Genomic DNA, 23,849 nt, shown 5'->3' on the forward strand with positions numbered 1-23,849 from the left:
AAGCCTTTCCAAGTGTGTGGCTGGAAAGGGGCTAATAAGAATAGCAAATAAAATGAACACACACAGTGAGCCTGCCCAGACAGGAAATGAACTGGGGGCGGCGGGAGTTTCCTCACATGCAAAAACGGTTGTTCCTTAGGCAGAAAAGTTTTCCGGGCTATAACAGACAACCCTAGGTAGGTTCAGAATGCTCCAAGCAACCCCCAGGGCCCACCACACTTCGGCCTGGTTCGTGAATCAGGTGAGCCAAATTATGGCCTAGCAAATTGTCCAAACCAAGGCTGGTAGTTTACCTGCCCCAGATAAACCATAGGGGAAAACCTTGGTTCCAGCTCATGGTTTGCTTGGAGAGAGCTGAACTTACAAAGCCATGTTCAGATGATGTGCTAAGCCAAGCCAAAGCACAGCAAAGCGGTATGACTAAAGAAGAGCAAGTGGCTCTCCTCTTCTCAAGCCCATGTGTTTGCACCAAGCCATGGTTTAGCTTAGCATGACATGTAAACTAGGTCATAGTCAACCTCCGCAGAAGGAAGCCGCAACCCGAATGGGACCACATCTTATGCTCTTTCCCTTATACCCAGGACATGGTGGTCCCTTTGTTGCTGATCAGACTACGTAGCAGTTCTCTTTCCCAATACCGCTGTAACAAATAGACAGAGGAGAGCTTGAAGGGGGGGGGAACACCAGCACTTACCAAATGCCCTGATGAGTTCAGCTTGCACGGCCCAGGTGAATTTTTTCACCAGGCAAAGAGTCGTGAGGCCAGCAAAGAGCATGTTGTAGAGAAAGACAATGTAGAAGTTTCCTAGCCAGTTAAACCTCCCAAAGTCGCCAAGCAGGTCAAACCTCGTGATTCCTGAGATGGAGATAAAGTAATAATAATAATAATAATAATAATAATAATAATAATAATAATAATGCTGGCCATGCAGCACACACTTGAATCTTCAAGGTCATCTGCAATATTTTAAAGATCTGTGATTCATTGTACCATCTACTGATTTACGCTCCTTGCAAGAGTTTTTGCACGGGGTTTCCGTTCCTGGCCCTTGCACACGTCAGTAAATTGAGTATAAGCGTGCCCCATTCTGCCCTCTTCCGGGTCCAAAAGGAAACACTGTTCTAGTCAATAATGATTCTGCAAGTAAACATGAGGGGCAGTACATTACCCTCTTTGAAGCTACATAAACTTTGCAGGGGACAGGCCTTCAACACCCTAATACTTTTTGCCTCCACCCAGAGGATCAGTGGAAGCAAAATAGTGCAAATCAAGTAAATGAATACACAAATACAGTGGTACCCTGGTTCTCAAACGCCTTGGAACCCAAACACTGCAAACCCGGAAGTACCTGGTAAGTATTCCGGTTTGTGAACTTTTTCCAGAAGGCGAACGTGCTCCATTTTGAGTGTTTTGCTTCCGCTTTGAGTGTTATGCTGAGATCTGTCTGTTTTTGCTATTTATTTTGCGTATTTTGTTTTTGTGTTTTTGTGGAACTCAGTTCAGCTACTGATTGATTGTGTGACAGCAGTACATTGTTTATCGCTTTCATTTTATGGAACGATGGTCTCGTTAAATAGTAAAATTCATGTTAAATTGCTGTTTTAGGGGTTGTTTTTAAAAGTCTGGAACGGATTAATCCGTTTTGCATTACTTTCTATGGGAAAGTGTGCTTTGGTTTTGGAACGGACTTCTGGAACGGATTAAGTTTGAGAACCAAGGTACCCCTGTATGTGTAGCCCGTATTACTTATCAAAAAGAAAAGAGGGGGGGGTTGCTTGAGCTGGGTGTAAAGGTAAAGGTAAAGGGACCCCTGACCATTAGGTGCAGTCACGGACGACTCCGGGGTTGTGGCGCTCATCTCGCTTTATTGGCCGAGGGAGCCGGCGTACAGCTTCCGGGTCATGTGGCCAGCATGACTAAGCCGCTTCTGGCGAACCAGAGCAGCACACGGAAACGCCATTTACCTTCCCGCCGGAGTGGTACTTATTTATCTACTTGCACTTTGACGTGCTTTCGAACTGCTAGGTTGGCAGGAGCAGGGACCGAGCGGCGGGAGCTCACCCCGTTGCGGGGATTCGAACCGCCGACCTTCCTATCGGCAAGCCCTAGGGCTCTGTGGTTTAACCCACAGCGCCACCTGCGTCCCTTTGATCTGGGTGTATTTGTTTTGAAAACACACAGCCCTGCCTACACGGGAGTTTTTCAACAGCAAGGCTGAATTTTATTGATGCACTCTGAAGAAGATGAGGAGGACAGAGTGAAGTAGGCAAAACTCACCCAAAGTCCGAGACAAAACTGGGAGGGCAGAGCTCAACACCAACAACGAGACACAGTTCCCGATTATCTGCAAGGAAAAGCATCTTGAAATAAACACAGCTCAGAGACAGAGCATGCAGAGAGAAGTCCCCAGGTTCAAACCATGGCATCTCCAGGAAGGGAGGGGAGGGACCCCAGCCCTGGAACCCTGGAGAGCCCTGTCTGCCAATCAGAGTAGACAATCCTGAGCATCCATTCCAATGACACTAGAAACCCACATGACTTTTGACTGGAGACTAGCAAGGAGGTAGCGCCACAGCCGCAATTATTCCCCACCCCTCAAAGAGGAGGCTCTGTGCCTTAGCTCTTACGGGTGCGAGCTGTAACTCACTCAGCCCCCACGCCTCTCTGCAGTTCGCAAGACCTACTCTCAGTCAGATTAAATCAAATAAACAAGGAAGATTTGGTGTCATCTTGGAGGGGATGCCAGGAAACAGGGAATTATGTTCACGTGGGGTGGGGGTGTAAATATGTACAAATTTTTCTGGCAAAGGGTGTTTAAGGAGATAGCAGAAATCACTGGGTTAAAGCCGACCAAAAGTCCAGAGGTAGCATTATTATCAATTTACGATGGGGTGGGGGGTTTGCAGGCTATGAAGGACTTGCTCACAAATTTATTGACAGCTGCACGAATTATGATAGCTAGGAAGTGGAAGGGGCAAGCAGAATATAAAATGGAAGAATGGTATACAGAGGCGTGGGATATAGCTATTAATGATAAATTAACAAGTGCCATTAAGGTAAGATGGGGAATATGCAGGAGAAATGATTTTTGAGAATTAGAACAGTACTGTTAAAACGGAAAGGGGTCAAATCATTGCAAGAGGTGTTGAAATTTTGGGAGGCTGGATAGCTACAATGGAATGGAAATCATTTATTTATTCATGGAATGGAAATCATTTATTTATGATTATTACTTTGTCAAAATTAAATTTAAAAAAAAGAAAGGCAGAGAATAAACCATTAAACCCGCTCCTGCTTTCAGATCAGTAAGCTCCCATTATTAACATGCTGTAAATCAGGTTTCCTCAAACTCAGCCCTCCAGGTGTTTTTGGCCTACAACTCCCATGATCCCTACCTAGCAGGACCAGTGGTCAGGGATGATGGGAATTGTAGTCTCAAAACATCTGGAGGGCCGAGTTTGAGGAAGCCTGCTGTAAATGGTCCCCCCTCTCACAGCAGCTGAGATATCATAACAGTTTTTGTCTTTCTGCTTTTTTCCAGCCGAGCGGCTCAGCCAATGGGTTGGGCCAGGGATGTCCCCAGCGACAGTGGTGTCAATTAAAACAAAACAAAGCAGCCAGATATATATACAGTACCTTGGTCATGGCTGTGTCATGTTGCTCAGGCAGCAGTTTGGTAAACAGTGGGGAGCTGTAGAATCCCACCACGGAGGAAATCATTAGGTAGCTAATACAGCAAAGGGTTAAGGAAGAACGATGGAGAAATTGTCACCAACATGGACAGGCTGGGAAGCAGGACTTCCGAAGAGAAGCATGCGTGCGCGCACACACAAATCATGCACAGAGAAACTTATTTAAAGCAAACCTTTCGCTTCCCACAGAAGTTAGGCTCAGAACAGGAATCCTACTATGATGCTCTGGCAATGAGTCTTCAGTGCAAGAAAGGTCTTGCCTTGCCAGAGTTTGACGATAGCCAAAGTAGCCAAAGTAGTGCTGCTCGGTGATGAAGAAGAAGGCCAGGGCAGGGCAGATTAACCTTAGGAGAGTCTCACACCTTTTGGCTGACGAGGAGAAGGTTGAAGAGAAACCAGCAAGGGGGAAGCAACTTTTTTCAAACCTGCCTGGCAATCTTCGTGTCGCAAAGTAACAGGAGGGAAATTCCAAAACGGACAAACTGCAAAGGATACAATATGAGGATCACCTGCATGGCTGCCCCAAAAGAGCCAAAGACAGAGAAAGAAACTTTTCCCAACGGTGCATCCTGGGAAGGGAGAGACAAAAGGAGAAATGTGTGATTAGGTTCCTTCGGGGAGGGAAGAGCTGAATAAAACAATATGCTTTCTGCAAGTTAGACTTATCTTGGTACCGTGTACCCATCAGTCTAGACCATTGTTAGAAACTGAGATACGAAAGCTAGGACCTAATGGCACCTTAAACCTAGGATATGGCCGCAACAAAGGAATGTCTGGGTGTGCTTTTTTTAAACAAGAATACAAAGCTGAAAATGAATGAACTGCAGCTAAAATCTTATGTTCATTTTTAACATGGTCTAGTCCTTCCCCTGCCCACCCCCCTAATATCCTTAAGAGGGTCTCTTCTCCAGTCTTCAGAGAGTAGCTGGAAGTGGGGAGGCAGAAAAAGGTCCTTCTTTCCTTCCACTCTGCAGTTTTAATCTGAAATCTCAGGCGCAGTACTGTGCCCAGAGCTCAGAAGCTGCTTGCGCTAATGAAATTCCCTGTTGCAAAATGCGCCTAGAGCTTTGAACACTGGTCTAGACGCATGCAAAGTAGGCATTTCAGTGGCTAAACCTCTTGAACAATTGAATTTAATCTATGTCTTGCAAGTGAAATAGCAACTAGAGAAATTAAGTAACTCGACAGGGTGAGACAGGAAGCCTGAGCCATGAAGAGAGAGCGGCTGGAGAAAGCTCCAGTACAAACGATTGGCTTGGGAGACTCCAACAAGACAGTCCTTTCTCTCACCTGGATCCCTCGTGGCATGGCTGCATCATCCAACAGCAGCTCCAAGACATGAAAACAGACAACCAGAACAGAGATGCCCTGGAAAAGATGGCAGGAAGGGGGAAGTTATCAGTATAAGGTAAAGGTAAAGGATGGTTTAGTTAAGTCGCTAAGTTAAACGACGGATGGTTAAGTCCAGCCAAAGGCGACTATGGGGTTGCGGTGCTCATCTCGCTTCCAGGCCGAGATTACCTTCCCGCCACAGTGGTACCTATTTATTTACTTGCGCTGGTGTGCTTTCGAACTGCTAGGTTGGCAGGAGCTGGGACAGAACAGCGGGAGCTCACCCTGTTGCAGGGATTCAAACCGCCGACCTTCTGATCAGCAAGCCCAAGAGGCTCAGTGGCTTAGACCACAGCGCCACCCACATCCCTATCAATATAGCACCAGCATAAGAACCTAATAAGAGCCTGATGGATCAGTGGCCCAACTAGTCCAGCATCCTGCTCCCAAAGTGGCCAACCAAACACATACAGGGAGCCTGCAAGCAGGATCTGAGCGCAACAGCACTCTTCCCTCCTGCAGCTTCCAGCAGTATTCAGAGGCAGACTGCCTCCAACGGGGAAAACGCCCGTGGTTTCGGCCTTTAAAAAAGGACAGCGCAACATACAGAAATGCCCTGGTGCTCCCTTGTAACACATACTGTATTGTCTAAGCAAAGGAGCTTCCCATAAATACGAGGAATCCAGCAAACGTGCAGAGAAAGGACAGTATCCTTTCTGGGATATACACCTACTCGTCCGCAGAATCAGTAAACGAAAAGCTTGGCTCCCTATAGCAAGAGGCTCCGCTGACAGACACAAACTCCATTCTACCTGTTACCAAGCCTCTAGGGAACGGGCTCGGACCTTTTGCTCACAGACATGAGGGAGCCACCGCTGCCTGTCGAGCTACGAGCCTTCTTCCCAGCCTCGGAGCTGCAGAGACCAAGTGGGATGGCACAGAAATTCCCACCCCAGCCAACTCTTCAAGAAGAGGAGGGAGAAGACTGGGAGTGGGCCTGGCCAGGCCTGTGCAGAGCTTGATTGACTGAGGCCTGGGGCTGGGAGTCGTGTTAGAACAAAGTTATAAACTGAAACAGGGTAAGTCCGACAGGCCCGTAGCAGTGTCCCCCTGGCAAGCTTAGCCCTCCGAGGCCCAGGGCAAATGTAACCGGCTGCCCCCAGCCTCTGCAGGGGGCCTGGCTACCATGGATCTGGGGCGATCGGAGCACCTTGGTGGCACAGGACCGCCCAGTGGGACACCATTTCCTTCTCTGGAGAGGTGGAAAGCAGGTGGGGGCCTTTGCCGAGCCACTGCTAGGGCTGCATCACCAATCAAGCTGCGTCAGTCAATCGCCATTTTGATGGAGAGTCCAAAATGGCAGGCTGTTGTTGAACGCATTCCCAGAATCCTGCTTTCTGACATTCATTTTTTTCTGACTCAAGAGATGGCGATCAGCCACGATGCTGTCATTTAAAGGCTTTTTTTTAAAAAAAACAAAACACCAGACTTGCCAACCCCAATTTCAGACCAGACATTTACCGTTAGAGATAGCAAAGAAAGCATGGCCAGTGGGTACCCCAAGTTCCTTTGCCAAGCAGAGGCTTTGCGGCGTGTTTCTGCGAAAACAAAACACAAAATAGGGAGTTGAATGGCTAGACATTGCCCCAGCCAAATTCTGTGACCCGCATCATACAGGTAATTAAATGCGAAACATCCTAGGGCTGGGATGGATAGCTTTAAAGGTAGACTGATGTGGATTTGCTTGATCCACATAATCAATCCAGCCACCACTTCATTCTTTCTTGGTGCAAAACGGGATTTGTTGTTTTTTTAACTGCAAACTACAAACAGAGACTGGATGAGAGGAATCGTGGTAAGTTTAATAATGCGGACAACAATCTACGGATGTTTGATCCCATATCCCACAGCTGTCCAGTGATAAGTTAGATACATGGAGCATATTTAAGATCCAGAGCTCTTGCCTTTCCCCTGCTTTGCTCTTCTTACCCAGTGTTATCCTGTGTGCGTGAATCGCTAGGTATTGTTGCCTCAGCACTTCCATATCAAAGTTGAGCCAGCAGGAGGTTTTCCCTGTGCAATGCAAAGACAATTAGATAGATAGATAGATAGATAGATAGATAGATAGATAGATAGATAGATAGATAGATAGATGATATACAGTGGTACCTCGGTTTAAGTACACAATTGGTTCCGGAAGTCTGTACTTAACCTGAAGCGTACTCAAACCGAAGCGTACTTAAACCGAGGTATGACTGTATCAGATAGATAGATAGATAGATAGATAGGTATGACTGTATCAGATAGATAGATAGATAGATAGATAGATAGATATACAGTGGTACCTCGGTTTAAGTACTCAATTGGTTCCGGAAGTCTGTACTTAACCTGAAGCGTACTTAACCTGAAGCGAACTTTCCCATTGAAAGTAATGGAAAGTAGATTAATCCGTTCCAGATGGGTCCGCAGATTGCTCAACCTGAAGCGTACTTAACCCGAAGTATGAGTGTAATTGGTTCTGGAAGTCCGTACTTAACCTGAAGCGTACTTAACCTGGAGCGAACTTTCCCACTGAAAGTAACGGAAAGTGGATTAATCCGTTCCAGATGGGTCCGCGGACTTCTTAAACTGAAAGTACTCAAACTGAGGCGTACTTAAACCGAGGTATGACTGTATAAACACCCATTACTGTTTTATTTGAGCACTTCTAGATCACCCTCTGCCAAGCCATTTCTCTCCCCTCCTCAGACACTGTTCTACAGTGGTACCTCGGTTTAAGTACACAATTGGTTCCGGAAGTCTGTACTTAACCTGAAGCGTACTTAACCTGAAGCAAACTTTCCCATTGAAAGTAATGGAAAGTGGATTAATCCGTTCCAGATCGGTCCGCGAAGTACTCAACCTTAAAGTACTCAAACCGAAGCGTACTTAAACCGAGGTATGACTGTAGATATATAGATATAGATATAGATAGATAGATGCTGTCAGAGGGCCTGATGTGGCTACTCTAGAGTAACGACTCCAGCATGGTCTTTTTAGGCTTTTATTAAGTGCTGATTATTTACAGTGGTCAGAGCGGTTAATATACATCCTTAAGGTGAGGTGTCAGAACCTCCGAATGGCGATTGGCGCGTTTTCCTCCAGCATAGAAGCTTTGGAAGACCCAACCTCTTCCCCCTACGTTTGCGTCGCAATTCCGGAGTTGGGGGAATTGGCCTTCCCCCCCTGCTCCCATCTTCCTGTCCCACCTGGGGCCTGGGCTCCGCAACCTTGCCTGAGCCTCGGACACTACTTCCTGACTCTCCGCTGGAGGCAGAGCTCTCCTTGCTCTCTCCAGCGCTTGGGGATGGGCTGGAACTTAAGATGGAAGGGACTTCCCTGTATCCCTTGTCCCTCACAGATACCGTAATATCTACACCAATACTCAGAGAAAGAATCACCTTTATTAGCCACCATGCCCAACTTTCAGGGCATTAACCAAATCAGGTGCCAAGTCAGCCATTTCCGGCCAGCTTTGTACCATCTCGTATGAGCACTTACCAGAGTGGATCTTACGCGAAATGGCAGCTTCCTCAAACCCTGTACAGTTCAGTTGCTCGTCTAAATCCTCCAGCAGCTACAGGGAAAGAGGAAAACGTACGTGAGAGAAATGAAGCAATCAAGAGCACTAAAAACCCCACCCGCTGGATGAAAGACATGGGCCTCTTACTCTTTACAGAGCTGGTTTTGCATGGTTCTAGCCATGCAAAAAATCTGAATTGCACACGCACACACACACACACACACACACGTCACAATTTTTTATTTATACCCCGCCTATCTGGCTGGGTTTTCCCAGCCACTCTGGGCGGCTCCCAACAGAATATTAAAAACACGATAAAACATCAAACATTAAAAACTTCCCTAAACAGGGCTGCCTTCTAAAAGTCAGATAGTTGTTTATTTCCTTGGCATCTGATGGGAGGGCGTTCCACAGGGCGGGCGCCACTACCAAGACGACCCTCTGCCTGGTTCCTTGTAACCTCACTTCTCGCAGGGAGGGAACTGCCAGAAGATCCTCGAAGCTGGACCTCAGTGTCCGGGCTGAGGAATGGGGGTGAAGATGCTCCTTCAGGTATACTGGGCCGAGGCACAAACACACACCTGCCACCCAGGTAAGGCAGAGGTGTTAAGGACACGTTCTAGGCAGGTAAAAGCACCTGAGGAGGGGGCAGAGCAGGGTCTGTGAGGGGCATGGCCTGCGCAGAGCTCCCTAGGGCTCAGAGGGAGGGCCTGGAGAGCTGCTTTCGGACTCTGGGCCTGAGACTCCCCAATCCCTGATCTAGACAGTGTCGACTATCCTGCTGCTGCTCATTCTGTTTCCCACTCCCAACTAAATACGTTTGGTTCCACCTAAACATTAGGAAGAACTTCCTGACAGTAAGAGCTGTTCGACAGTGGAATTTGCTGCCAAGGAGTGTGGTGGAGTCTCCTTCTTTGGAGGTCTTTAAGCGGAGGCTTGACAGCCATCTGTCAGGAATGCTTTGATGGTGTTTCCTGCTTAGCAGGGGGTTGGACTGGATAGCCCTTGTGGTCTCTTCCAACTCTGTGATTCTATGATTCTACAAGCAACCAGGTTGCTTTATTGATCATTCCCCTCTTCTCTTTTGTACTAAAAGGTAAAGGTAAAAGGTAAAAGGAAGGACCTCTGGACGGTTAAGTCCAGTCAAAGGCTGGGGTTGCAATGCTCATCTCGCTTTTCAGGCCGAGGGAACTGCCGTTTGTCCACAGACAGCTTTCCGGGTCATGTGGCCAGCATGACTAAACCGCTTCAGGACACCGTGACAGAAACCAGAGCGCACGGAAGCGGCGTTGACATTCCCTCCACACTGGTACCTATTTATCTACTTGCACTGGTGTGCTTTCGAACTGCTAGGTTGGCAGGAGCTGAGACAGAGCAGCAGGAGCTCACCCCGTCACAGGGATTCAAACCGCCGACCTTCTGATCGGCAATCCCAAGAGGCTCAGTGGGTTTAGACCCGCGTCCCTTCTACTTTTGTACTAGGCCTGGCAATTCCAAAAGCCTCCCCTGCTCTTACCCTGGGCTTCACCAGCAGTGTCCCCGTGACGGTGAACATCCGCGACAGGCCAAAGGGGGTGCACACTGTGGAGGGAGAGAAAGAAGAAGAAGAAGAAAAGAGCTGTGAACAGCAACACCAGCATGTAATTCCAACATGGCCCCTCCTGCCAGGAGGTGGCACCATTCTCCAAGTTCAAGGACCGGCAAGGCTCAAAGAGGGGGGGGGGGGGAAACAGGCCTCCACAGGGTCAGACACACAGAGAACATCTCTTGGAAACTGTTGCAACTTTGGGGATCCAGCTGGCCTCCAAAACCTGTACTTAAGAGTCGCCTCATTCCGCAGTGCAACAAAATCTCTGGTCTGGGGCTGTTTGCAGAGATGCCTCATCCCTGTCTAACATTTATTAGGTTCTTTGTTTTGTTTTGTTTGGAACCAACGAAGAACCAAGCTCCAGAAAGCTTCAAAAACACTCTCTGAGCTGCAAGGCACACCCTCTGGCAGAAACCCAGGGGGATTATAAGACCCTCCTTGGAATATAGATTTTCCCAGTGCTTTTTTTTTTTTTTTGCTGTCGGTACTCAAGAGTACTCCGTGCCAGCAACTCCCCAAAATGTTAAAATGGTGGCACTGACTGTAACAACTTCATGGTGAGTAACCAACATTTTTTTCCTTCTTAAAAAAAAGGCAGCACTGTTTTTCCCCAATCAGGACAACACCCAAAGCGAGAGCGCAATAATTTTGCTCAAGGGAAAATAGCCATTTCCTACTTCCGCCACAAAACTATTCAGCAAGCATTTATATCCCTCTGTTTCATATGCAGAGAGATACACATGCAAAAAAAAAGGGGGGGTAGCCTGGGTCAAGAATTGCCACCTATGTTTTGACAAAATACAGGATAGGGTGGGCCGGGGCAGTTGAGGGGGGTGATTCACCCTCCCCCCCCAAAAAAAAACTGGTGCTGAAATGACTTCAGGGCAATCCACTACAATCTATTGCAGCTTTACAAGATGCCCCCTCTGGAATTTGTCACACACACACACATACACATGAATTTGTAGGTGTGTCTGTGTTTGGCTACCCAGAGCTTAAATATATGACCTTTTACACACCCTTTTTCAAACATATGCATTTGGGGGGAAAGCCCTAACTTGGCAGAGAGAGAGAGATGATATATAATAAATTGAAAAGGATGTTCAAAAATAACCTTTATTTAAAAAAAATCCCAGCTTTTCTTTTGGGAATTATAGGGACAGAACTACCTAAACTGTATAGAAATTTATTTATGTATGCTACTACTGCAGCAGCAATAATGTTACTTGCCCCAAAGCGGAAAGAAGCAGAAGTCCCAGTAAAGGAAGAATGGATACAAAAACTTCTGGAATATGCAGAAATGGTGAAACTTACTGGAAGCGTACGAAATCAAGATAACAAACCTTTTTTTAAATAAAAGAATGGAAATGGTTTATTGAATATTTACAGATAAATTGTAAACAGTAGCAGGATTATTGTAATAACCTGCAGTACTGTATATATTTACAGCTGATAGTTAAATGAGCAAGTTAAAAATGAACTTGGATGTGCAGAAAGTATTAAAAAATAAATTCAAGGAACCGCAGAAAGAGGGGGAAGGAATTCAAATTTTGAAATGTTAAATTGATTGTAAAACTAATGAAACGTATAAATTTGAAAGGTATAAAAAGAAAGAAAGAACTGAAATAACAGGACAAAACTGTATCAATACAAGATGTGCCATTTTACACTGAAATACGGGACAATCCTGTATTATACAGGACAGGTAGCAACCCTAGGGCTAGGGGATGGCTCTAGGGCAGGCATCCCCAAACTTCGGCCCTCCAGATGTTTTGGACTACAATTTCCATCATCCCTGACCACTGGTCCTGTTAGCTAGGGATCATGGGAGTTGTAGGCCAAAACATCTGGAGGGCCGCAGTTTGGGGATGCCTGTTCTAGGGTTTCAGACAGGTGCTCACTACCTGGAGATTTTGGCTATTAAACCTGGGATCTTCTGCATGCAGCAATGATAGCTCAGTGGTAGAGCAGCTATCTCCGCTTTCTTTAAAAAATGTAACATACACCCCCCCCTTTTTAATGCAAACAAAGTTCAGAATACTTGGTTTATCCAACAGATCCTGTGGAGCTGGCAATTCAACCCTAGGCATTTAGGAACCCCTCTCTAACCTTCCAGATCGGATCTGTGCTCATGGCCCTGAGTTCTCCTTCCTCCCCACAGCATCCCAATAGTAGCAATGACAACAATGCATTTAAAAAAACACACCAACCGACTTACACAAGAGCAGCAGCACACCAAACAGGGAGATGCACGAGTAGAGGTAGGGGAGGTAGTATTCCCATAGGTCTGCAGAAAGAAAGGCAGTCAATGTGTGGTTCGGGCAAATAAAACAGGCCACTTGGGGGCAGTGCTGGAGTGGGGAGCCTCCAGCCCACAGACAAGCCCATTTGCCCCACCTGCCCAACACCTAACAGCTGGTGAAACTTCAGCCAGTGCGAAATTCAGCGGCCAGGTTGCTCACCGGAGCAAGATGGTTTGAGCACATTCCACTGATCCTGGTCCGACTGCACTGGCTACCAATGAGTTTCCAGGCCGAATTCAAAGTGCTGGGTTTGACCTATAAAGCCTTAAACAGCCCAGGACTGCAATACCTCAAGGACCGCCTCTTTCCATATGAACCTACCCGGACCCTGAGATCATCTTCTGAGGCCCTTCTTTGTGTGCCTCACCCATGGGGGGTCCGGAGGGTGGCAACACGAGAACGGGCCTTCTTTACAGTGGCCCCTCCGTCTGTGTAATGCTCTCTCCAGGGATGTTCGCCTCCATTATACACCTTTAGGCGTCAGGCAAAAACGTTTCTTTTCAAGCAGGCCTTGGGTTGATCTGATTTACATACCCTTTTAAAATGTGGTGGTTTGGGGGGGGGGCTATTGGGTTATTGTTTTATTTTTATTAGGCATTTTGTGGTTTTATACCTTGACTTTATTCTGTGAACTGCCCTGAAACCGGAGTATAGGGCAGGATATAAATTCAATCAATCAATCAAAATAACTAAATAACTAACATCAATTGTGGGCAGGGTACAGATGCAAAGGAATTATCAGGAGCCTAACTTTGACTTCCTGGTTGTTCCTTGGCAAGTGACCCCGCCCCTTTCGAAGCTGTCTGCTTGCAGGCATGGCTCCATGGATTCAAACTGTCCTGCAAGCTGACACCCCCCCCACACCCCACGCTTTGCAGACAAAAATTGCTGATGCACAGGGAATACTTGGGCAGTATCTCTCTCCACCTGCAGGGGGCAACCTTGATAGACGGCCGGTCTGGCCCACCTGTCAAAGGTTTGATGTTTTATTATGTTTTTATATGTGCTGTAAGCCACCTAGAACATAGGTGCCAAGTTCTGGATTGAAAAATCTGGGATCAGCAGCGGCGCGGCACCGGAAGTCACTTCTACGCACTTCCAGACATGCATAGAAGCGACTTCCGATGCTGCTGTGCCCATTTCCAAAATGCCCGCAGCGCCAGAAGTCGCTTCTACGCATGTCCGGAAGTGCGTAGAAGCGACTTCTGGCGCTGCGGACATTTTGGAAATGGGCACAGCAGCATCGGAAGTCACTTCTACGCATGTGTCGGCACGGCACCGAAAGAACATGGCCACCAGCAGGAGCTCTGTAATCCGGGGGAATACGGGGTATTTTGCCATTTGGGACACCTGCGGGAAATGGTAAGAAAATATGGGGGTTTCCCGGGGAAAACGGGGTACTTGGCAGCTATGACCTAGAATGGCTGGGGAAACCCAGCCAGATAGGCTGGGTATAAATAACAAAATTATTATTATTCACTGGGATGAATATATACTGGACCCCATTAATTTTGTTTTTAAAAAGGGCTATCTAAAGTATCTAACCATTAGAGATGCAATAAAGACAGTGCTTCTCTAAAACGTATGGTTTTTTTCATTGTCCTATATTGAAAGATTTTTAGCAGAAGGTAACTGAAACCATCAACAGAACTGTACGGAACAACCTTACATTTACAGAGCAAAATATCCTCTTGAATTATGTACCCAGCACCTGGACCTTTACAAAAAGACAATAATCACCGTGCCCTGACCACAGCAAAAAGACTGATGCTGATGAATTGGAAAAATAAAAACGCAGGTCCCTTCTATGATTGGATTGAACTTATACAAACTTGCAACATATGAACAACTTGCATATAAATGCAGACTTGCCATGGACAAGTTCAATGATCTTTGGAATCCATTCTTAACAAATATTGTAATAGGTTAAGATCTGGTGAAGTACAATAACAAAGTAAAAATAAATAAATTCACTGGGGTGGAAGAGAAAGATCTGGCCTATCTGGTCAAAAAGGCTCCCCCCCAAATATATATATATATATATATATATATATATATATATATATATATATATATATCTGGCCATACTGCTTCCAGTTACAGCTGGCAGGATGCAGACCAGGTGGCCAAGAGTTCAATCCGATGCATGTCTAACCAGCAATATTGACTGAGCCTCGCACACAGATGGGTTCCAGTCTCCCTTTTGGACACAATCCCTGGGAAAAGCAAAAAGGGAGCTAAGGGACACAAACTCACCATAGAGACTCTCCCTGCTGGCTGCGTTGTTGTCCAGAATGGCAGATGCGACCCAGACCATTCCCAGCACCAACAGGGTCAGTAGCAGGAGCACCACAAATGTCTCATAGACGCGAGCCATGATCCCCTGGAAAAAGGGGAGGCGGCAGGGGGGGGAAAGGATCAATCGCTGCTTTGATTCTGGGGGAGGAGGAAGGGTGGAAATAGCAGAGGGGCAGCCGTTACCTTCTTTGATCCCGCAAAACCTTCGGATTCAGTGAAGAAGTAGGCGAAGGGCATGAGGAAGACGAGGGAGAGGTTGGAGAAGAGGAAGACGAGGTTCCAGAGCCCTGGTGGGAACGAGAGATAAGGCCTGATTTAAGCAACGGCAAATCTCTATGGACATACAGCTCAAGCTTCCTTTCCTTCTTATCTGAACAGTGGTGGATGACCCACTCCCAACCCTCAGCCTAACCTACCTTACAGGGTTGTTGTGAGAATAAAAATGGGGAGGGGGTGAACTTCCTTGCTGGAAGGGTGGGATACAACTGTATATCGGCGTTTCCCAAGCTTGGGTCTCTGGCTGATTTTTTGGACTACAACTCCCATCATCCATTGTTAGCAAGACCACTGGTCAGGGATGATGGGAATTGTAGTCCAAAACACACACACACACACACCCAAAACCAGCTGGAGACCCACATTTGGGAAACCCTGCTGGAAATAAAGAAAAGGTAGCTTGCTTCTTAAAACTTGTCTGAGCTAAACTAAAGTGTCCCCAGCTTGCGAGTCTCAAGGCTGGGGTACTCAGAAACCCAATTAATGCCCTGAAGGCCACAGTCATTTTCAGTGTAATGGGAAGTACAGTGGTACCTCGGTTTATGAACACAATTGGTTCTGGAAGTCTGTTCACAAACTGAAGCGTTCATAATAAATAATTTAATAAAAATTTAATTTTTATTAAAAAAGAATTAAAAAAATATATCTTCCAGGCGGTCCGCGGAGTACTTAAACTGAAGCGTTCATAAACTGAAGCGAACTTTCCCGTTGAAAGTAATGGAAAGTGGATTAATCCGTTCCAGACGGGTCCGTGGAGTACTCAACCTGAAGCGTACTTAACCCGAAGCATGGGTGTAATTGGTTCCAGAAGTCTGTTCATAAACTGAAGTGTTCATAAACTGAAGTCAACTTTCCCATTGAAAGTAATGGAAAGTGAATTAATCCGTTCCAGATGGGTCCGCGGCGTTCGTAAACCGAAAATTTGTAAACCGAGGTTCCACTATATTCAGCAAATAATTTCCCTGGATATTGATGAAGAGGCAATGCCACACAACTGCTCTCTCTAACTCCCCTAGTCGCTCTCTCTTCCCAAAGAGCAGCGCACTGAAGACCCAGGCGCTCGAATGTACAAGCCACGGCACGGAGCTCACCGTGGATGAGGGACCCATTGAGCCACTGGATGTAGTAGTTTTGCGGGAAGGTGAGCAGCACTTCGTTGCTGATGATGGAGAAGGGAAGCAGGAGCACAGCTCCTAGAGATACTGCCAAGGTGAAGGTGCAAAGCCAGAGTCTGGGGAGCACAGCAAAGAAAGAAAGAAAGAAAGGGGGATTAAGACCTGTGTCTCACGATTGACAGCTTTCCATCCGCCCACTGCCTCCTTTCAAGCTGATAACATTTATTCCGCACCAGGAATTAAGGTGAGCAGCAGAGAAGCCAAAGATGCTCCACAGATAGAGAAGCCCCAATATTTAAAAAATACATACAGTGGTGCCTCACTTTACGAATGCCTCGCACAACTAAAAACTCGCTGCGCGAGGCATTCGCAAGATGACAAGGTTTTCTATGACCGCCGCTTCGTCTTGCGAAGTGCGGCCATAGAAAGCGGCAAAGGAAGACAGGCGGGAGGCGGAGGGAGAGAGAAGCACTTCTTCCCCCCGCCGCCTCGCCGCACAGCGCTTCCTCGGCAAAGGCAAGCAGGCGGGCTGCCTGCCTGCTTGCCTTCGCCGAGGAAGCCAGAGCGCAGACGGGGTGGGGGAAAAGCGCAGGATCTTTCCTCCACTCCCCCCCCCCGCCGCCGCCTGTCACACAGCGGGGAGAGGACGAGGCTTCTCAAGCCCCGTCCCATCCCCGCTGTGTTCCTCGCGCTTCGGCTCGGGGACTGGCAGCGGCAGCGCTTGCTCTCTTGGCTCAAGGCAAGCAGGCAAGAGAGCAAGCGCCTGCCTGCCTTCCCCGAGCCAAGAGAGCAAGCTCCGCCACCGCCGCCAGTCCCCCGCCCAGTCCCCCAGAGTTTTAATGCATTCCTACGGGAAACCGCGACTCGCTAGACAAAATATTCGTTACACGAATTGACCCGTGGAATGAATTAATTTTGTCTAGCGAGGCACCACTGTACTGTGGAACAGCTATTGCAAGAGTGTCTATGTATGTATGTGTGCATAAAACAAAATAAAATACAGCCCAAGGTGTCTAACGACCGCAGAATGGCTGCAGCTCTCATTGACTACTTTTGGGAGTCTGTTGATGACTGTATATGAGTTTAAGGAGACATGTTAACTTAATTCAACAGTGTAAATAAGTTTTGATGGATGTAATAATGGAATACTGAATGGTTTAGTCTATGCAGGGATTTATGTTATGCAAAATGAACCATGGAAAGAGAAGAAGGGAAGTCATTGTTATTTTAAGGTTGTTTAAATGAGTATTCTAAATTGTTAAACAGAAAATTTAATAAAAATGAGAGGGGGAGGCGGACACATGTTAAGTGCCTTTTTACCCATATAGAAATGTATCTTGTGAATCATCTCCTTAAATGTAGGTGAGACATAGGGCAGAATCTAACTAACGCATCCTGTCAGCACAAGAATTTCCACTTGTACAGTGAAGCTTCCCCATTCCAACTCTCTGGACCCTCCCCCAAATCTGATCTGGAGGGTTGAAGGAACCCCTAGAAGAGATTTAGTGGCTGTGTGGGAAAGAGAGAAGTTCCGTTGCGCAAGCAGGAATCTTGGTGCCGACACAACACATCAGTTGGATACTGCCCATCTCAGACATATAAAGATCAACTGGTAACCATAATACGCATACAGATATGAGAGAACTAAAAAGAACCTGCATTTTAACAATGGTCACAGAAAATGTGTACAGTAATTGTCTTAACTGGCTGATAACTCCTCCAGTACACTCTTTCTTAAAAGTACAGTATATTCCTGCGTATAAGACTACTTTTTAACCCAGGAAAATCTTCTCAAAAGTCGGGGGTTCGTATTTCTTATACGGCGAGTATATCCCAAACTCTATATTTTAACTGGAAGAGTTGGGGGGTCGTCTTATACGCCGGATTATACGGGCATACCCCCAAAATGCATGAAATTGAAGGATTCTGCTCCATTTTTCAGTCGACAAATTCAACAAGTAATGAGCAGTACAGTCCTTTTGCATATTTCCTCCGAAGTAAGTACGGCTGAATTCAACAGGACTTACATCCAGGCAAGTGTGGATTGCAGCCTTAATTGTCATTTATAGTCGGCTTCTTGTTCAGCTATTTACAGATTATACTTAAAACATTTTTAAAACATATGTACCGGGGGGGGGGGGGGGGAGAGAGAGAGCAGGAGGATGGGAGAGAGGAAAGAAAGGATGCCAGGAGTTTTAAGTACCAGGAATGATGAGGAAAGGAACTTACGCAATTCTGTTGACAGCAGCATCTTCGTCAACTAAGAAAGAGGGAACAACATTACTTATTACATTCACATCCAACTTTCCTCCAAAGGAGCTCAGGGTAGCAGACACCACTCTCTTCTCCCCCCCCCCTTTATCCTGCAAAGTTGATCGTGCCCCAAAATGTTGGCAGGCCCAGTTTGTTGCACAGCTGAGTGGGGATGTGAGCTCCAGCCGGGTCTCATTTTAATGTTCCTGCTATATCAGATCTTTTATTACAATCCTGCTTTTATAGGCTCGCATTCTAGATATCCAAAAAACTGGAAAGAGCCATCCCTAGGAGAAACAAAAACCTCTTGGGCTTGCTGATCAGAAGGTTGGCGGTTCGAAGCCCTGCAACGGGGTGAGCTCCCGTTGCTCGGTCCCAGCTCCTGCCCACCTAGCAGTTCGAAAGCACATCAAAGTGCAAGTAGATAAATAGGGACCGCTCCGGTGGGAAGGTAAACGGCGTTTCCGTGCGCTGCTCTGGTTCGCCAGAAGCAGCTTTGTCTTGCTGGCCACATGACCCAGAAGCTGTCTGCAGACAAACGCCGGCTCCCTCGGCCTATAGAGCGAGATGAGCGCCGTAACCCCAGAGTCGGACACAACTGGACCGGATGGTCAGGGCCCTTTTACCTGGTATTGTAATTAATTTATATTTGTAAAATCAAATAAAAATGATTTCAAAAAGAATATTTCAAAAAGAATATTTGCACTGCTTGCTTGGCAGGAATGAATTACCATTAATGATGCAGCTTTAAAAAAAATATACAAACACACACACACAAAACCCTACATAGATGCCCCTAACACTCCAGCTGCTTTAATGGAACGGCAACCCTCTCAACTAGGAGGGACAAACAGCCACCCCCTTCTCTCCCCATTCTGCAGCCATGTTAAGCCCTTTAGTGTGCAGCTGGTCTCCTTGGTATCCCGAATACAAGGCACACATTGTCCGAAAAGACATAGTTCTCTATAGAGAAACGGAACTAATCCATTCTTTCCTGGGTCCGGCAGCCTGTAACCCAGATGCATTGTGATGGAAGTTTTGCTTAATTGCCATTTTGGGACTGGCAAAACGCCCGACAAGTAGCAGACTATATTCTGTGGGAACTGGGGGGGGGGAGGGGGGAAAGGAAAGGCAATTCTGAAGGCAGGACTTATTTCCATCCTCTGCCAAGCCACTTCTCTCCCCTCCTCAGACCCTGTTCTACAGTGGTACCTCGGTTTAAGTACACAATTGGTTCCGGAAGTCTGTACTTAACCTGAAGCGTACTTAACCTGAAGCGAACTTTCCCACTGAAAGTAACGGAAAGTGGATTTATCCATTCCAGATGGGTCCGTGGAGTACTTAAACTGAAAGTACTCAGACCGAAGCGTACTTAAACCGAGGTATGACTGTATAAACACCCATTACTGTTTTATTTGAGCACTTCTAGATCACGCTCTGCCCCTCCAAATTGTTTTACAGCAACAAAAAACAAAATTTATTTATTAAATTTATATCCCACCTTTTCTCCAAGGAGCTCAAAGTGGCATACACATTTCTCCCTGCCCCCACCCTCTCCATTTTGTCCCCACACCAACCCTCCAAGGTAGGTTAGACTATGAGGCTATGACTGGCCCAAGGCAGTAAAATGCTCTTATTTTGTTGAGCTTCCAGTGAGCTTAATGGCCAAGCGGGGTTTGGAACCCTGGCCTCCCAGCTGCTGCTACGACACTCTCGCCGCTACACCAAAATCAAATTAAACAAATTTATAAAGTTATGGAATCATGTAAAAGAAAGATTAAGAACAAAGATTGAAAACAGGGTTGAAAAAAGTAAAGCTTCCATATTCTAATTCAACACCACTGAAGGCTCAACAAAATAAAAAGGGTTTACTGCCTGCCACTCCAAAGGTAATCAGGGCTGGGGATTCCAGAACTGAGGTGCCACCACAGAGAAGGCCCCATCTTGAATTCCTCCTTTGTTAACTGCTCCCATGCCAGCACATTATGTTCTTTGATATGTGTGTGTTGTTTTCTCCATAGGCAAGGGATACCTTGCCTCAGTTGACATCTTCCCAGAATTCCTGTACTTTTCCGTCTATAAAAACCTCGTCCAATACACGGAAAAACATGGTAAGTTTCTAGTCCTCCAGATAATCAGGAGCAGCCCTGATGAAAGCTATGTAAGGAGGAGGCTGGAAACACAAGGGGGACAAGCAACTGCTTGATCAGGGGATTCAAATGCAGGCAATTGGGGGGCAGAAATTACCGCAGCGCCTTTAGTTCTATGGGCCAGCAGCACTCCTCTTGACTACTCCGGTGCTTGGAGCTGCGCATGGCTTCTTCCTGGTCTAATCACGGAACCTGTGCCTAGGAAGTCATCACCAGCATCAGATTGCATAAACAGTTCCAGTGCTCATTTGAAGGGATGGAAAATGGTTCTCAAAGAACCGTACTCCCCATGTCCCCGTGTTGCCTAGGCCAACCGCTCCTGGGACAACTAGGCTAACCACAGCGTAAACAAACAGAAGTGTGGAGGAAAAGGACTTTTCCACAGGGTTTAGCTGCATGTGTGTGTGTGTGTGTGTGTGTGAAAGCTGCTGCAAAGATATCAGACACGGGGGCCTAGGGCTTGCCGATCAGAAAGTCGGCGGTTCGAATCCCCGCGACGGGGTGAGCTCCCGTTGTTCGGTCCCTGCTCCTGCCAACCTAGCAGTTCGAAAGCACGTCAAAGTGCAAGTAGATAAATAGGTACCGCTCTGGCGGGAAGGTAAACGGCGTTGCCGTGAGCTGCTCTGGTTCAGGGGTACGTCCCAAACATGCGCAAACATCGGATGCACAAAGGACCACAGTCACACTTAGCTGAGTTGGCATCTCCTGGCACAGAAAACAAACACTGCTTCCCAGGTCTCCCTAAGGTAGGCATCCCCAAACTGCAGCCCTCCAGATGTTTTGGCCTACAACTCCCATGATCCCTAGCTAAGAGGACCAGTGGTCAGGGATGATGGGAATTGTAGTCCAAAACATCTGGGGGGCCGGAGTTTGGGGATGCCTGCCCTAAGGCATCAAAGCCACCCTTTTTTAAAAGCCGAAACGTTGAGCAAGACATGAACACAGGGGGTTAGATCCTGTTCACCCAAGTTCCTCCCCCCCCCCCGGTTACCTGTTGTGAAGTCTGTGTTCCTTTTGAAGCGAGTTAGGATGAAGTAGCACAGGATGTAGAGGCTGGCAAAGAGAAGGGCACAGATCTGCAGGAGGACAAGGAAACGCTGGTGAGATGCTAGTTAGAAGGCAGTGCCCCTCCAACACCCCAAACACCTTCCCATCTCCCCCAAAGCAACAGCATCACATGAATGGATTTCAAGGGACTGGTGGATTTCAGCGACAGGACGACTGCAACCCATCTAGACCAGTGGTTTTCACACTTTTTTCCTCTGGGCCACACCAAATTTGGTGTGCTTGCACCATACCCTTAAGAAGCAATACAGGGCCATTGGCAATGCAACTGTCCTTCCCCCCTTGCCCTGAGGTGTGAACAGAGACTGGGGGTTTGGAAGGTTGCCATGGTAATTGGGTGTGGGGGTGACAGGGAAAAGAGTATTAAGCAAGGTTTGCTGGCAAGAAGGAAGAAAGGAAGACTGGGATTCATTTGGGGAATGCTTGCTGCAAGCTGGCTTGGAGAGATGCCTTGGACCAGGCACCCCCAAACTGCGGCCCTCCAGATGTTTTGGCCTACAACCCCCATGATCCCTAGAGCCAACAGGACCAGTGGTTGGGGAAGATGGGAACTGTAGTCCAAAACATCTGGAGGGCTGAAGTTTGGGGGTGCCTGCCTTGGACTCTAGGGCTGACCTACTGCGGGGTTCAAGCCCCTCTTGAAATAGCCATGCTGTAAGATCTGGACTCCCTCCATGCAAAGTGAAGGGGAATAAACCATACAGTGGTACCTTGGTTCCCGAACAGCTCAGCTGACGAAGAAATCAGCTCCCGAACATCGCAAAGCTGGAAGTAAGTGTTCCGGTTTTCAAACGTTTTTCGAAAGCTGAACATCCGTTTTGGTTGTTGGCATTCTTTCTGGGGCAAATCAGCCAATCAGAAGCCGTGCCCTGGTTTTCAAATGTTGAATGGGCTTCCAAGTTCGAGAACCAAGGTATCACTGTATTTCTTAAAGCTATAACAGTCTCCGCCATGTCTCAATTCTCCAAAGGAACGCAGACCCTTGGTGAATGCCTGGAATCCTATGGGCTCCTGCCACGGCTCAGCAGAGAGAAGGGATGGCACCCAACTTTTGTAACAATGCTTAACAGCTAAAGATCGGTTAGAAACAAAACGGCAATAAAGGCAGAAGACTACAAGGGCTCACTGAACAATACTATGAAAGGAAGAATTCCTACTCTCCGAACTACTAAAAAATGAGCGCTATGTCAGTACTGTTGTTTTCCAATCTCACACAATCAAAAGCAAAGATGCGAAGAAGGAAGAGGTGGCACCTAGGATGAGGATAGTGGCAGCAGCCAGTTCCCTAGCTTCCTACCCCCCACCGCCACGCCACCCCTAGCAGGAAGACTACATGGGCAAGGCTGGAGGCGAAGATGTCTGGAACACAGTGGTCTTGCTGCTGAGGGAGAATCACAAGCTTGAGGTGTGAAAGGAAGATAGGAAAATACAGCCCCCCTGTCTCCCCCCAAAAAGCTTCAGGAGGTAGGGAGATCAGAGCCGTCTTTCCCATAGGGCTTAGTGGTGCATCGCGCCAGGGCGCCAGCCTCTCAGGGGCACCACAGCAAGTAGGGGAGCTGCGCGGCTTTGCTGGTGGCCTCCCCTTTCCCTGCATACCCGCCAGCTGTGCCCCACCAACCATAAGGCTGGTGGGTGTGCAGCTTCCCTCCCAAGCCTCCCAAACCTCTGCGGGGATCGCTCTCCTCCTGCAAAGGCTTGGGAGGGGCGCAACATCACTCCCAAGCCTCTGCGAGGATCACACTCCAGCAGCATGGGGAAGAGTTGTGTCCCCAATGGCTGACAGTGGGCAGCTACAGACATCCCAACACTATCCGTGGTAATTTGGGGGCGCTGGGTGGATATTTGCATCCTGGCGCCGCATCTGCTAAAGACGGCCCTGAGGGAGATGCTGTACCAGCCAAAAGCTACTGGACAGAGAGAAATAGCTGTAGCTCAGTGTTGTAGGAAGGCATAGAGAGCATGGGGGGAGAGACTCAAGCTTAGAAGCCATCCCATGTGTTAAGGCTTGGCGGATGGAAGGGACGAAGGAGATTTTATTTCCATTTGCCTCCCAGGCCAGATGCCAAAGCATCCTTCCCCAACCTGGTACCCTCCAGATGTTTTGGACAATCATTCCCATCTTGCGTAACTATCAGCCACACTGGCTGTGGCAGACAGGCTCTGGAGCTAAGCTCCATCACCAGCCCTCAGAACTGCAGAGATGCAAAGAAAAGG

The 23,849-nt window shown here is 47.4% G+C and overlaps 1 protein-coding gene across 1 annotated transcript in view; it reads right to left on the reverse strand.

The window, feature by feature from the left end:
• Positions 1-23,849, reverse strand: part of LMBR1L (limb development membrane protein 1 like) — a 47,871-nt gene that overhangs the window by 7,392 nt on the left and 16,630 nt on the right. Inside the window, exons 2-16 of the mRNA XM_035103905.2 lie at positions 21,562-21,646; positions 18,397-18,427; positions 16,144-16,283; positions 14,960-15,063; positions 14,735-14,861; positions 12,394-12,462; positions 10,104-10,168; positions 8,566-8,641; positions 7,015-7,098; positions 6,547-6,623; positions 4,984-5,061; positions 4,189-4,262; positions 3,638-3,728; positions 2,279-2,345; positions 695-856 (exon numbers count right to left, since the gene is read on the reverse strand). Of these exons, the coding sequence (XP_034959796.1) occupies positions 695-856; positions 2,279-2,345; positions 3,638-3,728; positions 4,189-4,262; positions 4,984-5,061; positions 6,547-6,623; positions 7,015-7,098; positions 8,566-8,641; positions 10,104-10,168; positions 12,394-12,462; positions 14,735-14,861; positions 14,960-15,063; positions 16,144-16,283; positions 18,397-18,427; positions 21,562-21,646 (1,330 nt within the window). The remainder of the gene's footprint in view (positions 1-694; positions 857-2,278; positions 2,346-3,637; positions 3,729-4,188; positions 4,263-4,983; positions 5,062-6,546; positions 6,624-7,014; positions 7,099-8,565; positions 8,642-10,103; positions 10,169-12,393; positions 12,463-14,734; positions 14,862-14,959; positions 15,064-16,143; positions 16,284-18,396; positions 18,428-21,561; positions 21,647-23,849) is intronic.

This window comes from Zootoca vivipara, chromosome 2 (genome assembly GCF_963506605.1).
Source record: "Zootoca vivipara chromosome 2, rZooViv1.1, whole genome shotgun sequence".
NCBI lineage: Eukaryota > Metazoa > Chordata > Lepidosauria > Squamata > Lacertidae > Zootoca > Zootoca vivipara.